This window comes from Penaeus vannamei, chromosome 12 (assembly GCF_042767895.1).
Source record: "Penaeus vannamei isolate JL-2024 chromosome 12, ASM4276789v1, whole genome shotgun sequence".
Taxonomy (NCBI): domain Eukaryota; kingdom Metazoa; phylum Arthropoda; class Malacostraca; order Decapoda; family Penaeidae; genus Penaeus; species Penaeus vannamei.
In genome coordinates this window covers 9,150,979-9,165,978 of record NC_091560.1, presented here as the reverse complement: position 1 = coordinate 9,165,978, position 15,000 = coordinate 9,150,979, and the positions used below count along the sequence as shown (strand labels likewise).

General features: G+C 38.7%; 2 protein-coding genes across 10 annotated transcripts in view; one reads left to right on the top strand and one right to left on the bottom strand.

The window, feature by feature from the left end:
• LOC113818545 (sushi, von Willebrand factor type A, EGF and pentraxin domain-containing protein 1) overlaps nucleotides 1–8,977 on the top strand; it is a 51,177-nt gene extending 42,200 nt beyond the window's left edge. Inside the window, exons 40-51 of one of the 2 annotated variants that reach the window (XM_070127821.1) lie at nucleotides 624–853; nucleotides 963–1,155; nucleotides 1,263–1,482; nucleotides 2,703–2,913; nucleotides 3,028–3,178; nucleotides 3,375–3,548; nucleotides 4,616–4,798; nucleotides 5,001–5,096; nucleotides 5,279–5,446; nucleotides 6,833–6,928; nucleotides 7,972–8,065; nucleotides 8,583–8,977. In XM_070127821.1, the coding sequence (XP_069983922.1) occupies nucleotides 624–853; nucleotides 963–1,155; nucleotides 1,263–1,482; nucleotides 2,703–2,913; nucleotides 3,028–3,178; nucleotides 3,375–3,548; nucleotides 4,616–4,798; nucleotides 5,001–5,096; nucleotides 5,279–5,446; nucleotides 6,833–6,928; nucleotides 7,972–8,065; nucleotides 8,583–8,610 (1,844 nt within the window). In that variant the 3' untranslated portion in view covers nucleotides 8,611–8,977. Of the gene's footprint in view, nucleotides 1–623; nucleotides 854–962; nucleotides 1,156–1,262; nucleotides 1,483–2,702; nucleotides 2,914–3,027; nucleotides 3,179–3,374; nucleotides 3,549–4,615; nucleotides 4,799–5,000; nucleotides 5,097–5,278; nucleotides 5,447–5,768; nucleotides 5,865–6,832; nucleotides 6,929–7,971; nucleotides 8,066–8,582 lie in introns of both variants that reach the window. The other variant, XM_070127820.1, reaches the window with a different exon arrangement.
• A 3,903-nt stretch (nucleotides 8,978–12,880) lies between these two features.
• LOC113818546 (semaphorin-1A) overlaps nucleotides 12,881–15,000 on the bottom strand; it is a 349,340-nt gene continuing 347,220 nt past the window's right edge. For all 8 annotated transcript variants that reach the window (XM_070127813.1, XM_070127818.1, XM_070127819.1 and 5 more), the window contains one exon: nucleotides 12,881–15,000. This exon is cut by the window's right edge and continues 1,568 nt beyond it. The gene's annotated coding sequence lies outside the window, so the exon portion shown is untranslated.

Sequence of the window (15,000 nt, the reverse complement as noted above, 5' to 3'; positions counted from 1 at the left end):
GGTTAGAGAGGAGGGAGGAGGGAGAAGAGGAAGAGGAGGGAAAGGAAGAAAGGAGAAGAGGAGAGATGGTTGGAAGAAAAAGAAGAATACTATAAATATGTAAATATGGTATACCAGGAAAGGGGGAGAAGGTAAAAGGGGAAACGATATAGTGAAAAGAGAGAAGGAACGGATGTCGAGGAGTCGGAAAGATGGACCAATGAGATGGGAAGTGAAAAGGGAGAGACCGAGAATAGGTAAGAGGGGCTAATGAGAAAGGACTCGAGAGATGATAAGAGAAGAGGTGAAAAGAGGGATGACAAGAAAAGAAAGTTAAAGAGATAGCTATCCCTGAAAAGAATGGACCATAAATACTTAACTCACACTATAGCCCCTCGAGAATTAATCACTGGCAGAACATTGGAGCAGTTCACATATCCAATCATTAAAATGACAGTAGTTTTTTTAATGAGATGAATTGATTGAATGATAAATATAAAGTGGGAATTAGACTTGGGTAGATGAGGGGAATGCATGATGGTCATTTCCGAGCAATATTCTATTCGGTGACGTCGCGGAACACAGGAGACATTTAAATGCAATCTTTTTATTTTTTTAATAGTTTACCGAATTTTTTTGACCAGATTACCGCGTAGACGACGTAGTGACGTGGGCTTGTGACGAAGGGTTCAGTGCGTTTGGAGACACGAACGCCACCTGCGGCGTGGACGGCACGTGGTCCTCGACGCCCCCGAGATGCAGGAGAATCTTCTGTGGAATCCCCACTCTGCCTGACTATGCCAACGTCAAGGGCGACGACTTCCTATATGGAGCCAACGTCACGTATTCCTGTAGGGAGGGATACGAACTGAATGTAAGTTTTCATTCTTATCATTTCTTTGCTGAGGTCGATGGTCAAAGATAACAACCAAAAGTGTATATAAATGTAGCATGTCCTTGGAGCAGTGAGTCTTTTCCTACAGGGAGAGAGCGTCCTGACTTGTACTGCCAGTGGCAAGTGGAGCGCCGAAACACCCACCTGCCAGCCGGTGTCCTGCGGGCCACCCACGCTCACGCCGAACACACGAGTCACTTACATTCTTCCCGAACACAACCAGCAACATAGCTTCGGTTCCACAGCCTCCTATTTCTGTCGGGAGGGCTACGAACTTATCGGTATGTTACCTTTTTCAAGAGTAGTTGTTTGGCTACAAGACGCTGCAAAGAAGCATTAGAAACATGTCAGTTTCTGTTCTTCACCGTTATTCCATCACCCTCTCCAGGCGCGCAGTACCAGGTGTGCGAAGTGAACGGCGAGTGGGTGGGAGGCTCCCACACCTGCGTGGAAAGGCTCTGCGAGGAATCCCCGTCGCTGGCTTTCGGCTCCGTTACGAGGGACGACAAAACGCAGCCGCAGAAGGTCTACTTCTCCTGTCTGCCGGGATACAACCTCGTGGGCGACAGCTTCGTGACTTGCAGTCTGGGGAAATGGCAAGATTACAAGTGAGTCTCCATCTCTCTTTTTCTAATGTATATGATATATTAACATCATCTAATGGAAGGTTCAAAATGAACCGCCGTGGTTCTCCATTTCACTGCCCTGTGCCAATCGGAAGAGTTCTACAATTCTTCTGCCACCTTGATGTTATCACTGTGTCTTGTCTTTGGCCTTCCTCTTCCTCTCTTACCATAAATCGCCCCCATAAAAAATCACAACTATTGTCCTTCCTTCTAAGGATGTGACCAATAAATGACAATTTCCTTTCGCTGATGGTTAACAATCTTTCTTTTCTAAAATCCATTCATTAGCTTTCTTCTGAGTCCAGTTAATGAACAGTAGCCGTCGGTAGCACCAAAGTTCAAAAGCTCCAATTTTTTGTCAATATTTTTCAAGATTCAACATTCTGGTCCATAGCTATCAATTCTGAAAACTACTGACTGAAGCAATATCTTTTTCGTTAAATTGGAGATACTTTTATCTTTCCATATATTAGTAAATGCAACCATTGCCATTCTAGCAATGCAAAATCTTCTAATGATTTCTTACGTGTCGCCATAGTTATTACTGCTAAGGGATCTAAGCAGATCCATTTACATTTTCAATCTTTGAATAATTTCTCTTCCGTCGTTATTTTGTATTTTAGCATATTTTCATGACTTTAGTTTTACTTGCATTCAATGAGTCCAAATTGGATAAAGGCATCTTTGACTCGATCAACTAATTCCTGATATTTTTATGCTTCCTGCTAAAAAACTAAATTATCAGCTAACCTTAAGTTAGCTGATGATGCGCCCATAAGCCATCAAATGCATTTCTCATGAGTTGTTCCAAGTAGATATTAAATAAACTAGGAGAAAGAATACAGCCCTGGGGCACTCCTTGTTCAATTGTAAACGAATCCTATTGAACAAGGTGTGCGCCAGGGCACAGCCACCTGAGGGTTCGAATAAGCTGTTTGAAAATAATTCTGGCCATGGGGATGAAGGCAGCTGTATGTATACCGTATGAATTATTGATCTGGCCAGTGTGATATATCTATAATGATAAATATCATACTTACACACACACACACACACACACACACACACACACACACACATATATATATATATATATATATATATATATATATATATATATATATCGTGTATGTGTGTGTGTGCGTGTGCATGTGTGATATAAGCATGCCAGCGTACGCGTCCTCACTACCTTTGTCCTCCAGCACGACCTGCCAGCCCGTCAACTGTTACGAGCCCGAAATCCCGAGCTACGGCAAGATCACCGCCAAGCACTTCACCTTCGGCAGCATGGCCAACTACTCGTGCGTGTACGGCTACATGCTCGTCGGGAACCCGTCGGTCGAGTGCGACGTCGACGGCACGTGGAAGGGGGCGATGCCGGTGTGCCAGCCCGTGGACTGCGGCGTGCCGGAGGTGCGTGCTCACCTGCGCCTCTTTGTTAATATTCCTTGAATGGAGTCGTTAGCTGGGACTACGGTGACTTTATCTTTATTTTTTGATATTCATATTCCATCGACACATTTACAGGCTCCGGCAAATGGCCAGGTGGAGTCGACCTATACTGACCTGGGTGCTGAGGCTCTGTACCACTGCGACACAGGCTACGAGCTCTTCGGCAACGACACGAGGACCTGCAACGCCAACGCGAGCTGGAGCGGCAACCTCCCGCAGTGCCACCGTGAGTGACCCGTGGCCTACTTGCGCACGGAAGCGTGGGCAAAGGCGGAATAAAGTTTCACCCCATCGTAAAGTCAAATAATGTATTGGTATAGGCTTGGCTTCTAGAAAATACAGCATTCCTAATGCATGAGCTCCCAAGGGGTTGTTATGTTCACACCACTGACAATGCCGTTATCCCTTTGAATCTTCCACAGGCGTGGATTGCGGCGAAGTGAAGCCGCCTCACAGGGGCTTCGTGATGGGCGCCACGACCCTCTACGGAGATCGCGTCAAGTTCGCCTGCGAGAAAGGCTACGTCCTGCGCGGCCAGGACGAGGCGACGTGCAACGCATCCGGCGTCTGGTCCTCGGCGGTCCCCGCCTGCGAGCGTGAGTGCTTTTATTTTTGCTTCGTCTCAGACATAGAAAAGGGAATTTCCGCCCATTACGCGATTTGGAGTGTGTGTGTGCACACACACACACACACACACACACACACACACACACACACACACACACATATATATATATACATATATATATATATATATACAAACACACACACACACACACACACACACACACACACACACACACACACACACACACATATATATATATATATATATATATATATATATATATATATATATACAAACACACACACACACACACACACACACACATATATATATATATATATATATATATATATATATATATATATATATATATATATATATATATATAGAGAGAGAGAGAGAGAGAGAGAGAGAGAGAGAGAGAGAGAGAGAGAGAGAGAGTAATATAGTGGGAGTGTTGCCACCATTGTACTGATGTGGAAGTTATCTCACTAAGCAGCCACCTGTGTGATGATGTGATGGGCGATATGCCTGCACTTGGTAGGTGGCTGAGGCAGTAGGCCACTGGTTTGTTGTCTTGAGGTGGTGGTGGAGTTAAAGTTTTACAACTTTATTACAGCGGTAGAATAGTAGGTGGTACAGAGAGGCTAGGCAGGACGCCCAGCTATCGGGATAGATAGTTGGCCCTCACGAGCTTGGCAGGACGCGCTCCTCCCTGGGCGTCTCTGCCTTGCCTCTCTTTACCAGCTACTTTACTCCCGTAAAAAAATAAGTGTAAAATCTGCGACAAACTTTAACTCCATCACCACCTCAAGATACCAACCAGCGCCATACCGCATCACCCACCTTCCAAGTGGGGATACACTCCCCACATCATCACACTGGTGGCATGTTAGTGGGATAACACTCCCACTACATTACACTGGTGTCAGGTTAGAGGGATATCGCCTCCGCTTCATTATTACAGAGAGAGAGGAGCACATTAAATACACCAGAGACAACCAAATAGCTTCGAACTCCTCACCTGCTTCATTTAGCGTCCACTCTCGACCTCCGTCCCCGCCCTAACCTCCTCTCTCCCATCCCCCGTGGCAGGCGTGCGTTGCGTCGACCCCCAGGTCCCCCCCAACGCCGAACTGCCACCGTCTGCCCCGAGGACCTACGTCTACCAGGACCGCGTTCACTTCCGGTGTAAGGAGGGCCACCTGATGCGAGGGAAGCTCTCCTCTACCTGCTTGGACTCCTCGTTGTGGTCTCCTGTGAGCGGCCAGTGTAGCAGTAAGTATTTGTTTTGAATGTGAAGAAGATAAATAATTGTGTAATTATGTTTTAAGAGAGTTTTGGAACCATATTACAAGCAGATACAATTTTTGATTACATCTTTAGCCAATTATCACCTTGGGCACGTATCTGACAGTGTAAAGGCAATTATTTCGACTATTTTGACTCCATTCTCATCCGGATCCCCGTCACCCAAAAGGAATATCGTGTGGGCAGCCGAAGGTGAAGGAAGGAGGCGTCGTGATCCGCGGGAGGTACTATTACCAGGACCGAGTGGTATACCGGTGCCCTTCGGGTGAGTGGCAGAGTTGATAGATTTTTCATTCTATCTAATCATCCATTTCTTTTCTGTGTTACTATATTAATTGTTAGTATCATTAGTGGCATAAATTGTATTTTTCATATGAAAAGAAATACTAGTTACGCATCAGTTGATTATAGTATTATAGCATTACTATTGCTAAATTTGTTTTCCAGGCAAAGTTCCCAATGGAACCAAAGTGCTGACGTGCCAGGCTGACGGCACGTGGTCGGGAGTGGCAGCGTGTGTGAAGAAATGTGCCAAACGGTGCCTCAACGGTGGCATCTGCCTCAATAACATCTGCTCTTGTCCGCCGGGTTATCAAGGCAACAGATGTCAGCATGGTATAACGATTCGCTCTTTCGTTATCTCAGACAATAGAGATTACATTTCGTTGTTCCCTGTTCACTTAGTTAGAGCCTGAGTTAAAATATGTGATAAATGATTAAAAGTGAAATAAAGAAAGGAAGGAAATATAATAACGACGATTGCTAATAATGGGGCGTAAAGTCTTTTATGGTCTACTAATATAAGATTCGCAGATTCCCCAACAAAGTCACGAGGAAAATGGTAAGTCTCTTTTTAAATCTTACGGCAAACGCTCTTGTTAGAGTTCCCTGCGTCAAACCAGTGAACTCTGAGGCACTGACCTTCCATCACAAACAGCGATGTGTGTGGCACCGTGCCTGAACGGAGGCACCTGCGTAGCGCCGTACACGTGTCGCTGCCCACCTGGCTATGGCGGTCCACGCTGCCAGAAGTGTGAGTGGTTCTTTGTGAAGGAAATGTTTGTGTGTGTATAGGCTCAAACTGCTGTTCTGTCCGTCCTCGTCACTGTCTTCAGTTTCGGTCAGCCGCTGTACCATGCTGGTTGCTAATCATTTGCATTTTTGTGCGAGTGAAAAATGTACTGTATATACCCTTCCTCGCGCTAAGAGATTGAGATTTCACACAGGAGCTTGTGTACAGAATCGCTAGCTTTATGTGTTATATAAGTAACAAATGTTTTTGCAGGTTACTAACTATCTCAGTGTGTTTGGAAAGCGTTTCAGTTGTACAAATTGCACATACAGACGCAGACATAGGCACAAGCACAAGCACAGGCACACACACACACACACACACACACACACACACGCACGCACACACACACACACACACACACACACACACACACACACACACACACACACACACACACACACACACACACACACACACGCACACACACACACACACACACACACACACACACACACACACACACACACACACACACACACACATATATATATATATATATATATATATATATATATATATATATATATATATATGTATGCGTGTGTGCACACACACACACACACGCGTGTATCTGTGTGTAGTGTGTGTATCTGTGTTATCTAATGCCAAAGATAATATTACCTATCATGGGTGAAATTGCTTTTTGTAGTAAGATTTCACCCTCTTCAGTGGAAGTATGTCGTGATGATTTGACGCAGCAATTACGAAAGAGCAGACAAACCTCCTGTGCAATTAACCTTGTGGTGTTGTTATTCCCTCAAACGTTTTATTTTCATTGTACGCATCTAACGACATCCTAACAAAGAACAGTCTTCCCTCTCATCCACTGCTTCCTCCTGGAGCCCTGAACCCCTCCTTCCTGAACCCCCAAAGCCACCCTGAGACAGACGCAGCTTTCGCCCTTAACCCGCACTGCTCCCCCACAGCCCAATGCCCGTTGCCCTGCCTGCACGGGGGCATCTGTACGGGTCCTCATCGCTGCACCTGCATCCCAGGATACACCGGGCCCCGTTGCGAAACGTGTAAGTTGGCTTGGCACACAACTCCTCCACGTAATCCTTTCGTCGGGGTCCTTGTCCGGCTTCGCCAACATGTAGGGATGCGTTGCCTTGTAATATACAAGTTCGGAGATACGAGCGTTGTGTGTTTTTATTTTTCTAAGTATTTTGGCTTCAGTGTTTGCTAGAATGTATATATTGCTTAAAGTTTGGTTAGGATTTTATTTGTATATTATAAACCTATCAGATGAAAACAATAGCATTTACTTTTAAAAAATCTAGTTTCATGTTTATGAAATTACGAAACTTTGCATCACATGATGATTCTTTAAGTGTCACACAAAGTTCTACTATGCGTGGACTCCTTAAGACATTCTCATCTGAGCACCTCTGACTAAAGGTATCATCATCCATACCTACACTGTTTAAAATGAAATAGGGAGTGCCATGGTATCATCACCTTAGCAAAATCTTCCGTAACAAATTTTCAACGATGCAAAATGTGAGACATATGAGACAACTTAGCAGGTCTGGCATGGATGTAATTTATAGGAACTTTCAGAATTTACTAAATTACTTCCTATTGCGATGTGAACCAAAAGAAGCTTCTTCTATAGTACCCATTAATCCTCAGCATATCTTACTTTCTCGAGAATGGCATATTAGGATTGTGGATTAATCGGTATCATTGTGGACATGTTTTCTGTCTTTTGTCGTTTGATATCAATGTAAAATTAATGACTCTATCAATAGAACACAAGTTTCCAAGATCTTAGAACGTACTTCTCTAAAAATTGTATAAACAATTATTCACATATAACTTAGAACCGCATCAAAGTTATATTTGTTCAAATTCTGCTTGACAAAAAAGAAAAAAAAAATCTTTAGTAGGAAAACTCAGTTTAAAAATTACTACATTTGCAATATTCTTAATAATAAAGATAATAGAATATCTCATTACGCGACTAAAGTAAAGTTGACACAATATAGAGTAACCTTACTATAAAAAAAATATTGAAAACATTCTAAGACAATGTTAAATCAGAATATATGTATGTGTACCGCAGACGTGTGTGAAAACGGCTGCGGCGACCAAGGGACGTGCATCGGCCCCAACGTGTGTCACTGCGACCGCGGCTACGTAGGGCCCGCTTGCGACGCGTAAGTTCGGCAGGGCATTAAAGTGTTGAGCTTTGTAAATTCATAAGTACACACACACACGCGCATACATACATATATACATATGTATATGTAGGTGTGCGTGTGTGTGTGCATGTATGTATGCATGCATGTATTTGTATATGTTTGTGTAAGTGTATGTATATGTTTATATATATGTATATGTATATATACATGTACATGTATATGCATATATATTCATATATATATATATATATATATACATATATATTCATATATATATATATATATATATATATATATATAAATATATATAAATATATATATATATATTAATATATTTATATATATATGTGTGTGTGTGTGTGTGTGTGTGTGTGTGTGTGTGTGTGTGCGTGTGCGTGTGCGTATGCGTGTGCGTGTGCGTGTGCGTATGCGTATGCGTGTGCGTGTGCGAATGTGAGCGCGAGTGCGTGCGCAACCGACAGAAAAACTCATCAAAAGCGTTATGATGAAACTAAGATTCGTTCTCTTCCAGGGAAGACTACGACTACTACCGAGGGTAGCAGACTCCTCGCAGCTCAGGCCCCTTTAGCCCCCTCGAAGCGGTCCTCAGGCACTTTCAAGAAAGGACGGAAAGAGAGAAAAAATATAATGATCTAAGTGTCCTACCAACCGAGGACATTTCTTCACGTAGAAATAAAGCTAAATAACGCATATGTCTTGTACTGTTTTGACGATAAACAAATCTCTCAAGTATTGTGTACTAATAAAACGCGGCTCTTTACTTCATAGCAGAGTAGATTACAGGATATTAGCTACATTTCTGTATATAGTATTCTCATAATGGACGTTCATGTATTGTATCACTAGTTATGCAGTGAGGAAAACCTGTAGTCATTATCAAAGATAATTGTACGATAAAACATGTCACCAATGCGTTTTATTTCTCCTACTTTAACCATTGTTCTGCTGATCGGATATTTGGAGGTAACAAGCCTGAAGGAGGTGTGTGATGCCCATTTTACCCATGTACGAAAAGTCATTTGTGCTCTGCCGAACCTGACAGTTTTTTTTTTCATATTCTTGATTTTGAAGTTGGATAATTTCGCCCTGTGATCTATCGTTGTTTTAAGCCTATTTCTTCTTGTCAGCATGTACGCGTATTTGGAAGCAATCGTATTTGACTAGTCTTCAGGTGGAGCACAAATTGCCTCTTCAGTATTTGCAGTTGTGAATAAAAACCCAACTTACCTATTCCTCAGTTTGCAAGTAACTCAACCTTACACGCACACACACACACACACACATATATGCATCATGTATATATACATACACACACACACACATACACAATACATACATATATATATATATATATATATATATATATACACATATATACACATAAAATTTTGTTCGATACCTAACCTACTACCACCCTAACTGTTTAGTATGTCGTTAAACAAACCCACACACACATACACATACATACACACATACATATACATACACACATACACATACATACACACACACACATACACTTACACACACACACACACACACACACACATGACATATACATATATACATATATACACATACTCGTACACAAACACACACACAAATACACATACAATATTTATGTGTGTGTGTGTGTTTGTGTCAAGAAAACTTTTTTTTTGTAAAGACGAGCTAAATTACTTTTATAAAAGTATTTGAAGGTAACTTAAAAAAATAACAGAATCATTTGAACGTAACAAATATAACAGAAGGTGCGAAAATTAAAAAATAAACGAGCCAAGAATCGCATTTCATATAAAAAAGGGCAAAATGTAAACAAAAGCCAGGATTCGGCCTCGGAAGATTCGACACGGTGTTGTGCGAATGAACGAGCGAATGAATCTCAGCCTAAACAAATAAACTACTATAAGGATAACCATGCGAACGATATGCCTTCCTTACCCGGGGGCTACGCTCCCTAATCCCCCTTACGATCGTCGAACTTTATTATACACTAACCAAAAATAAATATGAATAAATACCTGACCTAATCAACCAGAGGATAGGTGAAGCTCGGAAGATTTGTTTGATGTCAAATTTGCACTGCTGCTTGCATTTGGGGCACTCTGTTGTTGTTGTTTTTTATAATGAGTCCATGATCCTGCACCAATTCAGTGTTTCCAACTTATCCTCGTATTGTTTTGTATTATACATCACACCACTGACAAACCAATTCACCGGTTCATTACACTCACTACAGCAGTTCGAATACCGCGCGCGACCACGGCGACACAACTTCAGACCCAACGGCCAATCCCATATTATTGAGCCAAACGTTGACGTCACACGAAATTTCAGAGCACAAAATATGAATAGTTTACAGAAATTTGTTAAACAAATGAAACGCAATGGTACTTAATATCGTTTGAAGAGAAAATGTGGTAAATTAACTTGAAAATACGTGTAAATGTCTAATATACGATAGAGTAGCTGGGTACTACTTTCCTGAGCGCCAACTTCTGATTTACTTGGTTTGTTTACACTGACACTGCCAATAAGCGAAGAAATTTCGGAACCTTTAATTTTATATTGTGATGTAATTATACATTTCCGCGCTGTAAATTTGACTCTTGATCAGTTTGCATGTTGTTCTTCCATTACAGTTTTTGTTTACTAAAATACCATGTCCTCCATATTAGCAAAACACACACACACACACACACACACACACACACACACACACACACACACACACACACACACACACACACATTCATTTTCATTTAGTGACTGGGTTTCTTTCTTTAAAGGCCTGTGCACGTGTTTATTTTCTGTTAAATATATACAGCATATATGATCATAAAAGATCCGCCAGTTTCGAAAATCCGGCTCTCCTCTGGTACGGAATTTGCCGATTTTTTTTCATGTCAACCTGTATGTGTGTATATATATATATATATATATATATATATATATATATATATATATATATATATATATATATATGTGTGTGTGTGTGTGTGTGTGTGTGTGTGTGTGTGTGTGTGTGTGTGAATATGTATATATATCAATATGTATATATATTATATATATAACTTTTTTGTTAGTATTCCCACTTTCTCTGCGACAACGTGCGATGACTTTACACCACCTCTTTTCCTTGCTGAATCTATCATTAGGCTATACAACAGTAAAGACATGAGAAAATGGCGACTCCATAAAACAGTTAGTCAATCTGGTAAATTTGAAAATGCGCTCCAAAATTAATGCAGAAATTATGAACGAACCTGATTATCAATGGCCTGATATTTTAATGTCAACCTGTATATATATATATATATATATATATATATATATATATATATATATATATATATATATACATATATATATATATATGTATATATATATACATTTATATATATATATATATATATATATATATACATACATATACATTATATATATATATATATATATATATATATATATATATATATATATATATATATATATATATATATATATATATATATATATATATATATATATATATATATATATATATACATTTGTATATATATATGCACATATATGTATACAGATGTACCTATATACATACAGACATACATACATATATATATATATATATATATATATATGTATATATATATATATATATTATATATATATATATGTATCGGTTGAGAACCACTTAGGCAAAGAAAAGAACCCAATCATTGGCGAAATCGCCTGGGTTTAAATCTAAATAACCTATAGATTCTGCTCTGTTAGTATGATTGATTGATTGACTGGTTAGTGAAAATAACACCTGGTGCCGCAACAGCATGGTCATATGGCGCCGAATTACTAATTACAAATGTAAATCAAGGATGAGGAAAAAAATAAAAAGTTGGGTCAAAATAGAAAAATCATTAACTTAATTATATCTTAGTGAGAAGACCAACTTCATTAGCCTAATTCTATACGCCCCCTATTAACAAATTATTCTTTTTTGCTTATCATCGGTATGGCCATTCATCACCGCATTCATTGTTGCATGAATGTGTTTTTCGGCAATGAACCATAAACGTGATTTGAGTCCTCGTTACAAAGGCTGGACTGAATCGTTATTCAACATTAAATTAGCATGGATGTATGAGCGTGTGTTCAGCGATAATTGCTACCCCATAGAATAAGCGGATGAGTTTAAAAACCCAATCATCCATAATATTTCCTTCGTTAAAAGATATATATATATATATATATATATATATATATATATATATATATATGCATGTATATATATATATATATATATATATATATATATATATATATATATATATATATATATATCTTTTAACTAAGGAAATATTATGGACAATTGGGTTTTTAAACTCACCCACTTATTCTATGGGGTATATATATATATATATATATATATATATATATATATATATATATATATATATATATATATATATATATATATATATAAGGCTTTGTAATCAGTGGCATATTGGAATTTGTTCATTGCACCTCCTGAGTACATATTCCATCTGGAAACACTGTACTAGGCATTCATGTCTGGTTAAGGATCCAACATTATGGTGCATATTAGATGCAAATAAATTCTCTTTGTTTGAATCAAGACCCATGTCTCTTTTTACATTGATGCATTATAATGCTTAATTTTCTGTCTTTCAGATGTGAATCGTTTGTGTGAGAAGACATCATCAAATGCCTGAATTAAGGATGTTTTTCAATGATATATTTTCTCGTATGATCATAATTAAGACACTTGGGGATATATAAAAAAGCAACATATTACAAATATTGCATAGTTTTATTTTATGGGATATGTACATTACATAGTAAAAAGGATTGTAATTAATTATGGGGGATCAAATTTCTATACAAAAAACCAACTAAAATTATTTATATACAAATGTAGCCTAAGACTGAAGATTTGACAATGAGCACTGATTCGGTGGACTTTTCTCTACATGCGTATAAGGCCTGGATAATTTCTTCGGCTTTGAAACGTCTTGAAAGTCTGGGACGGGCTAGGTATAAAGAAGAATGCTGAATGAGAAAAATAAAACCTAAGCTAAACTAAGCTTAAAAAAGAAAATATTCAAAGAAGATAACAATGAATGTCGAATGGTTGCCTAACTTTTGACGATATTGGAACTGAGCCTTTCTTTTTCTTATTCTGTTCATTTAACATTAGGTTAACCATAACATACCAAAATAAATGAACCAAATATAAAGAGATGTGTCCAATATTGCACTTCTTAACCAATATATTACCATTTTTTAACTCTTTTATCACAATTTTTAACCAATTCTAAAATAAAGAAACGTTACACTTACAGAATACAGCCTTGGCTCTCCTAATATTTCATCTTTATCATGAAGGCACTACAATATTTGTGAGGCTGAATGTAAAATTCATGGTCCATATTTATTCTTACTTATTATATTATATTATCAATTATGAGTCAGTCTTTCTTAAAATTTTTACATCATAACGTGTCAACAGTTTACAGCCTCAGGCAGCAGAGGCACACAGCTGCGATGCCACCTTTCTACATGGGAGACTCAATATGAAAATGTCTTTGAGGGTGATGATAATCATAAACTTAAAAAGAATCTGACTCCTGTGTGCCCCTACGTGAATGCAAATCATTTAGTTATCTTAAATCTGCCTAAAGCAATTGTCAGTAGGAAGCTGTCAAATCATCAGCCAAGTGATAAATGGTAAGCTTCTTCGTCCGACAGCAAGGATCAAACTTCATAAAAAGATACTGAAGACAGTATGTTCCAAAGTACAGTGAGTATATAGATGTTTACACTTCATGCATGTTTTAATAACATATGAAACAATGTGAAAGGATATGGTCTTTCATTGTTCTTATTGTTTTTGCTTGCAAGCTGAAAACTATGTGTGTGTATATATATATATATATGTCTATATGAAAAAGTATACAGATATGAATTCTGTATACATATCTTAAATTGTGACAAAAATAACATTTTCATGATATGCATTCAAATCATTCATTACTGCTTTAAGAAAACTAACAAGACATTACGTAGACAAATATCACCGGCACATAATGCTTTTCGAACACCAATATACTGAAATACTTGAAGCTACTATATCCAAAGAGAGTGATGAACAGCAATTTTAAATATATTATAAGATATTGTTCCTTTCATCAAGGAAATCAGAACTGTCTATTATATGTCAACAGTTTCAGCACATTCCATTATCAGTTAAGTTACTGTTTGATCCTTGTTGGGGATACCGTCCAGGGTCACTGGGGAAGCTCAACATTAATGTAACATACAAGCACTTGTCATTCATATTCATCATGCATTCTAGTTATGTCTCTCTCTTGCATGCAGCTTACACAACTTTCACACAATATGTACAGCAACAGCAAATGTACAGACACACTAGGACAACATATACAGACAATTGTGTCGCAACAGGTGGTAACGCTTAACATAAAAGTCTTGTAAGGCGTCTATATGGATGCAACACTTAACATATTTGTAGCTATTTATGTAGGCACCTAAGCTGTTTGCTAACACTTCCCTTACATGGCAGGATATTACCACTGATTACATTCAATCTGTGCTCAACTAAGTCCTCAGCCAACATAGTGACTTTGCAGATACCCATTGTCAACTGGAGTACGGTACGGTAATACTGAATAGTCAAAGGTGGGATGCATGCAGTATAAAACAATCTGCCAAAATGCAGGTTTGGTTAGCACCTTTCTACAACTTCCTCAAACCAACTTATGATCACTCATTATATGACTATAATCAACAGCATTGTATCAATTTACAATAAATACAACACAAAACTTTATAATGAGCTGTTATTTTCACATTCAAATCAGTTTTACGACCTATTGCCTTCGCAGCATGAA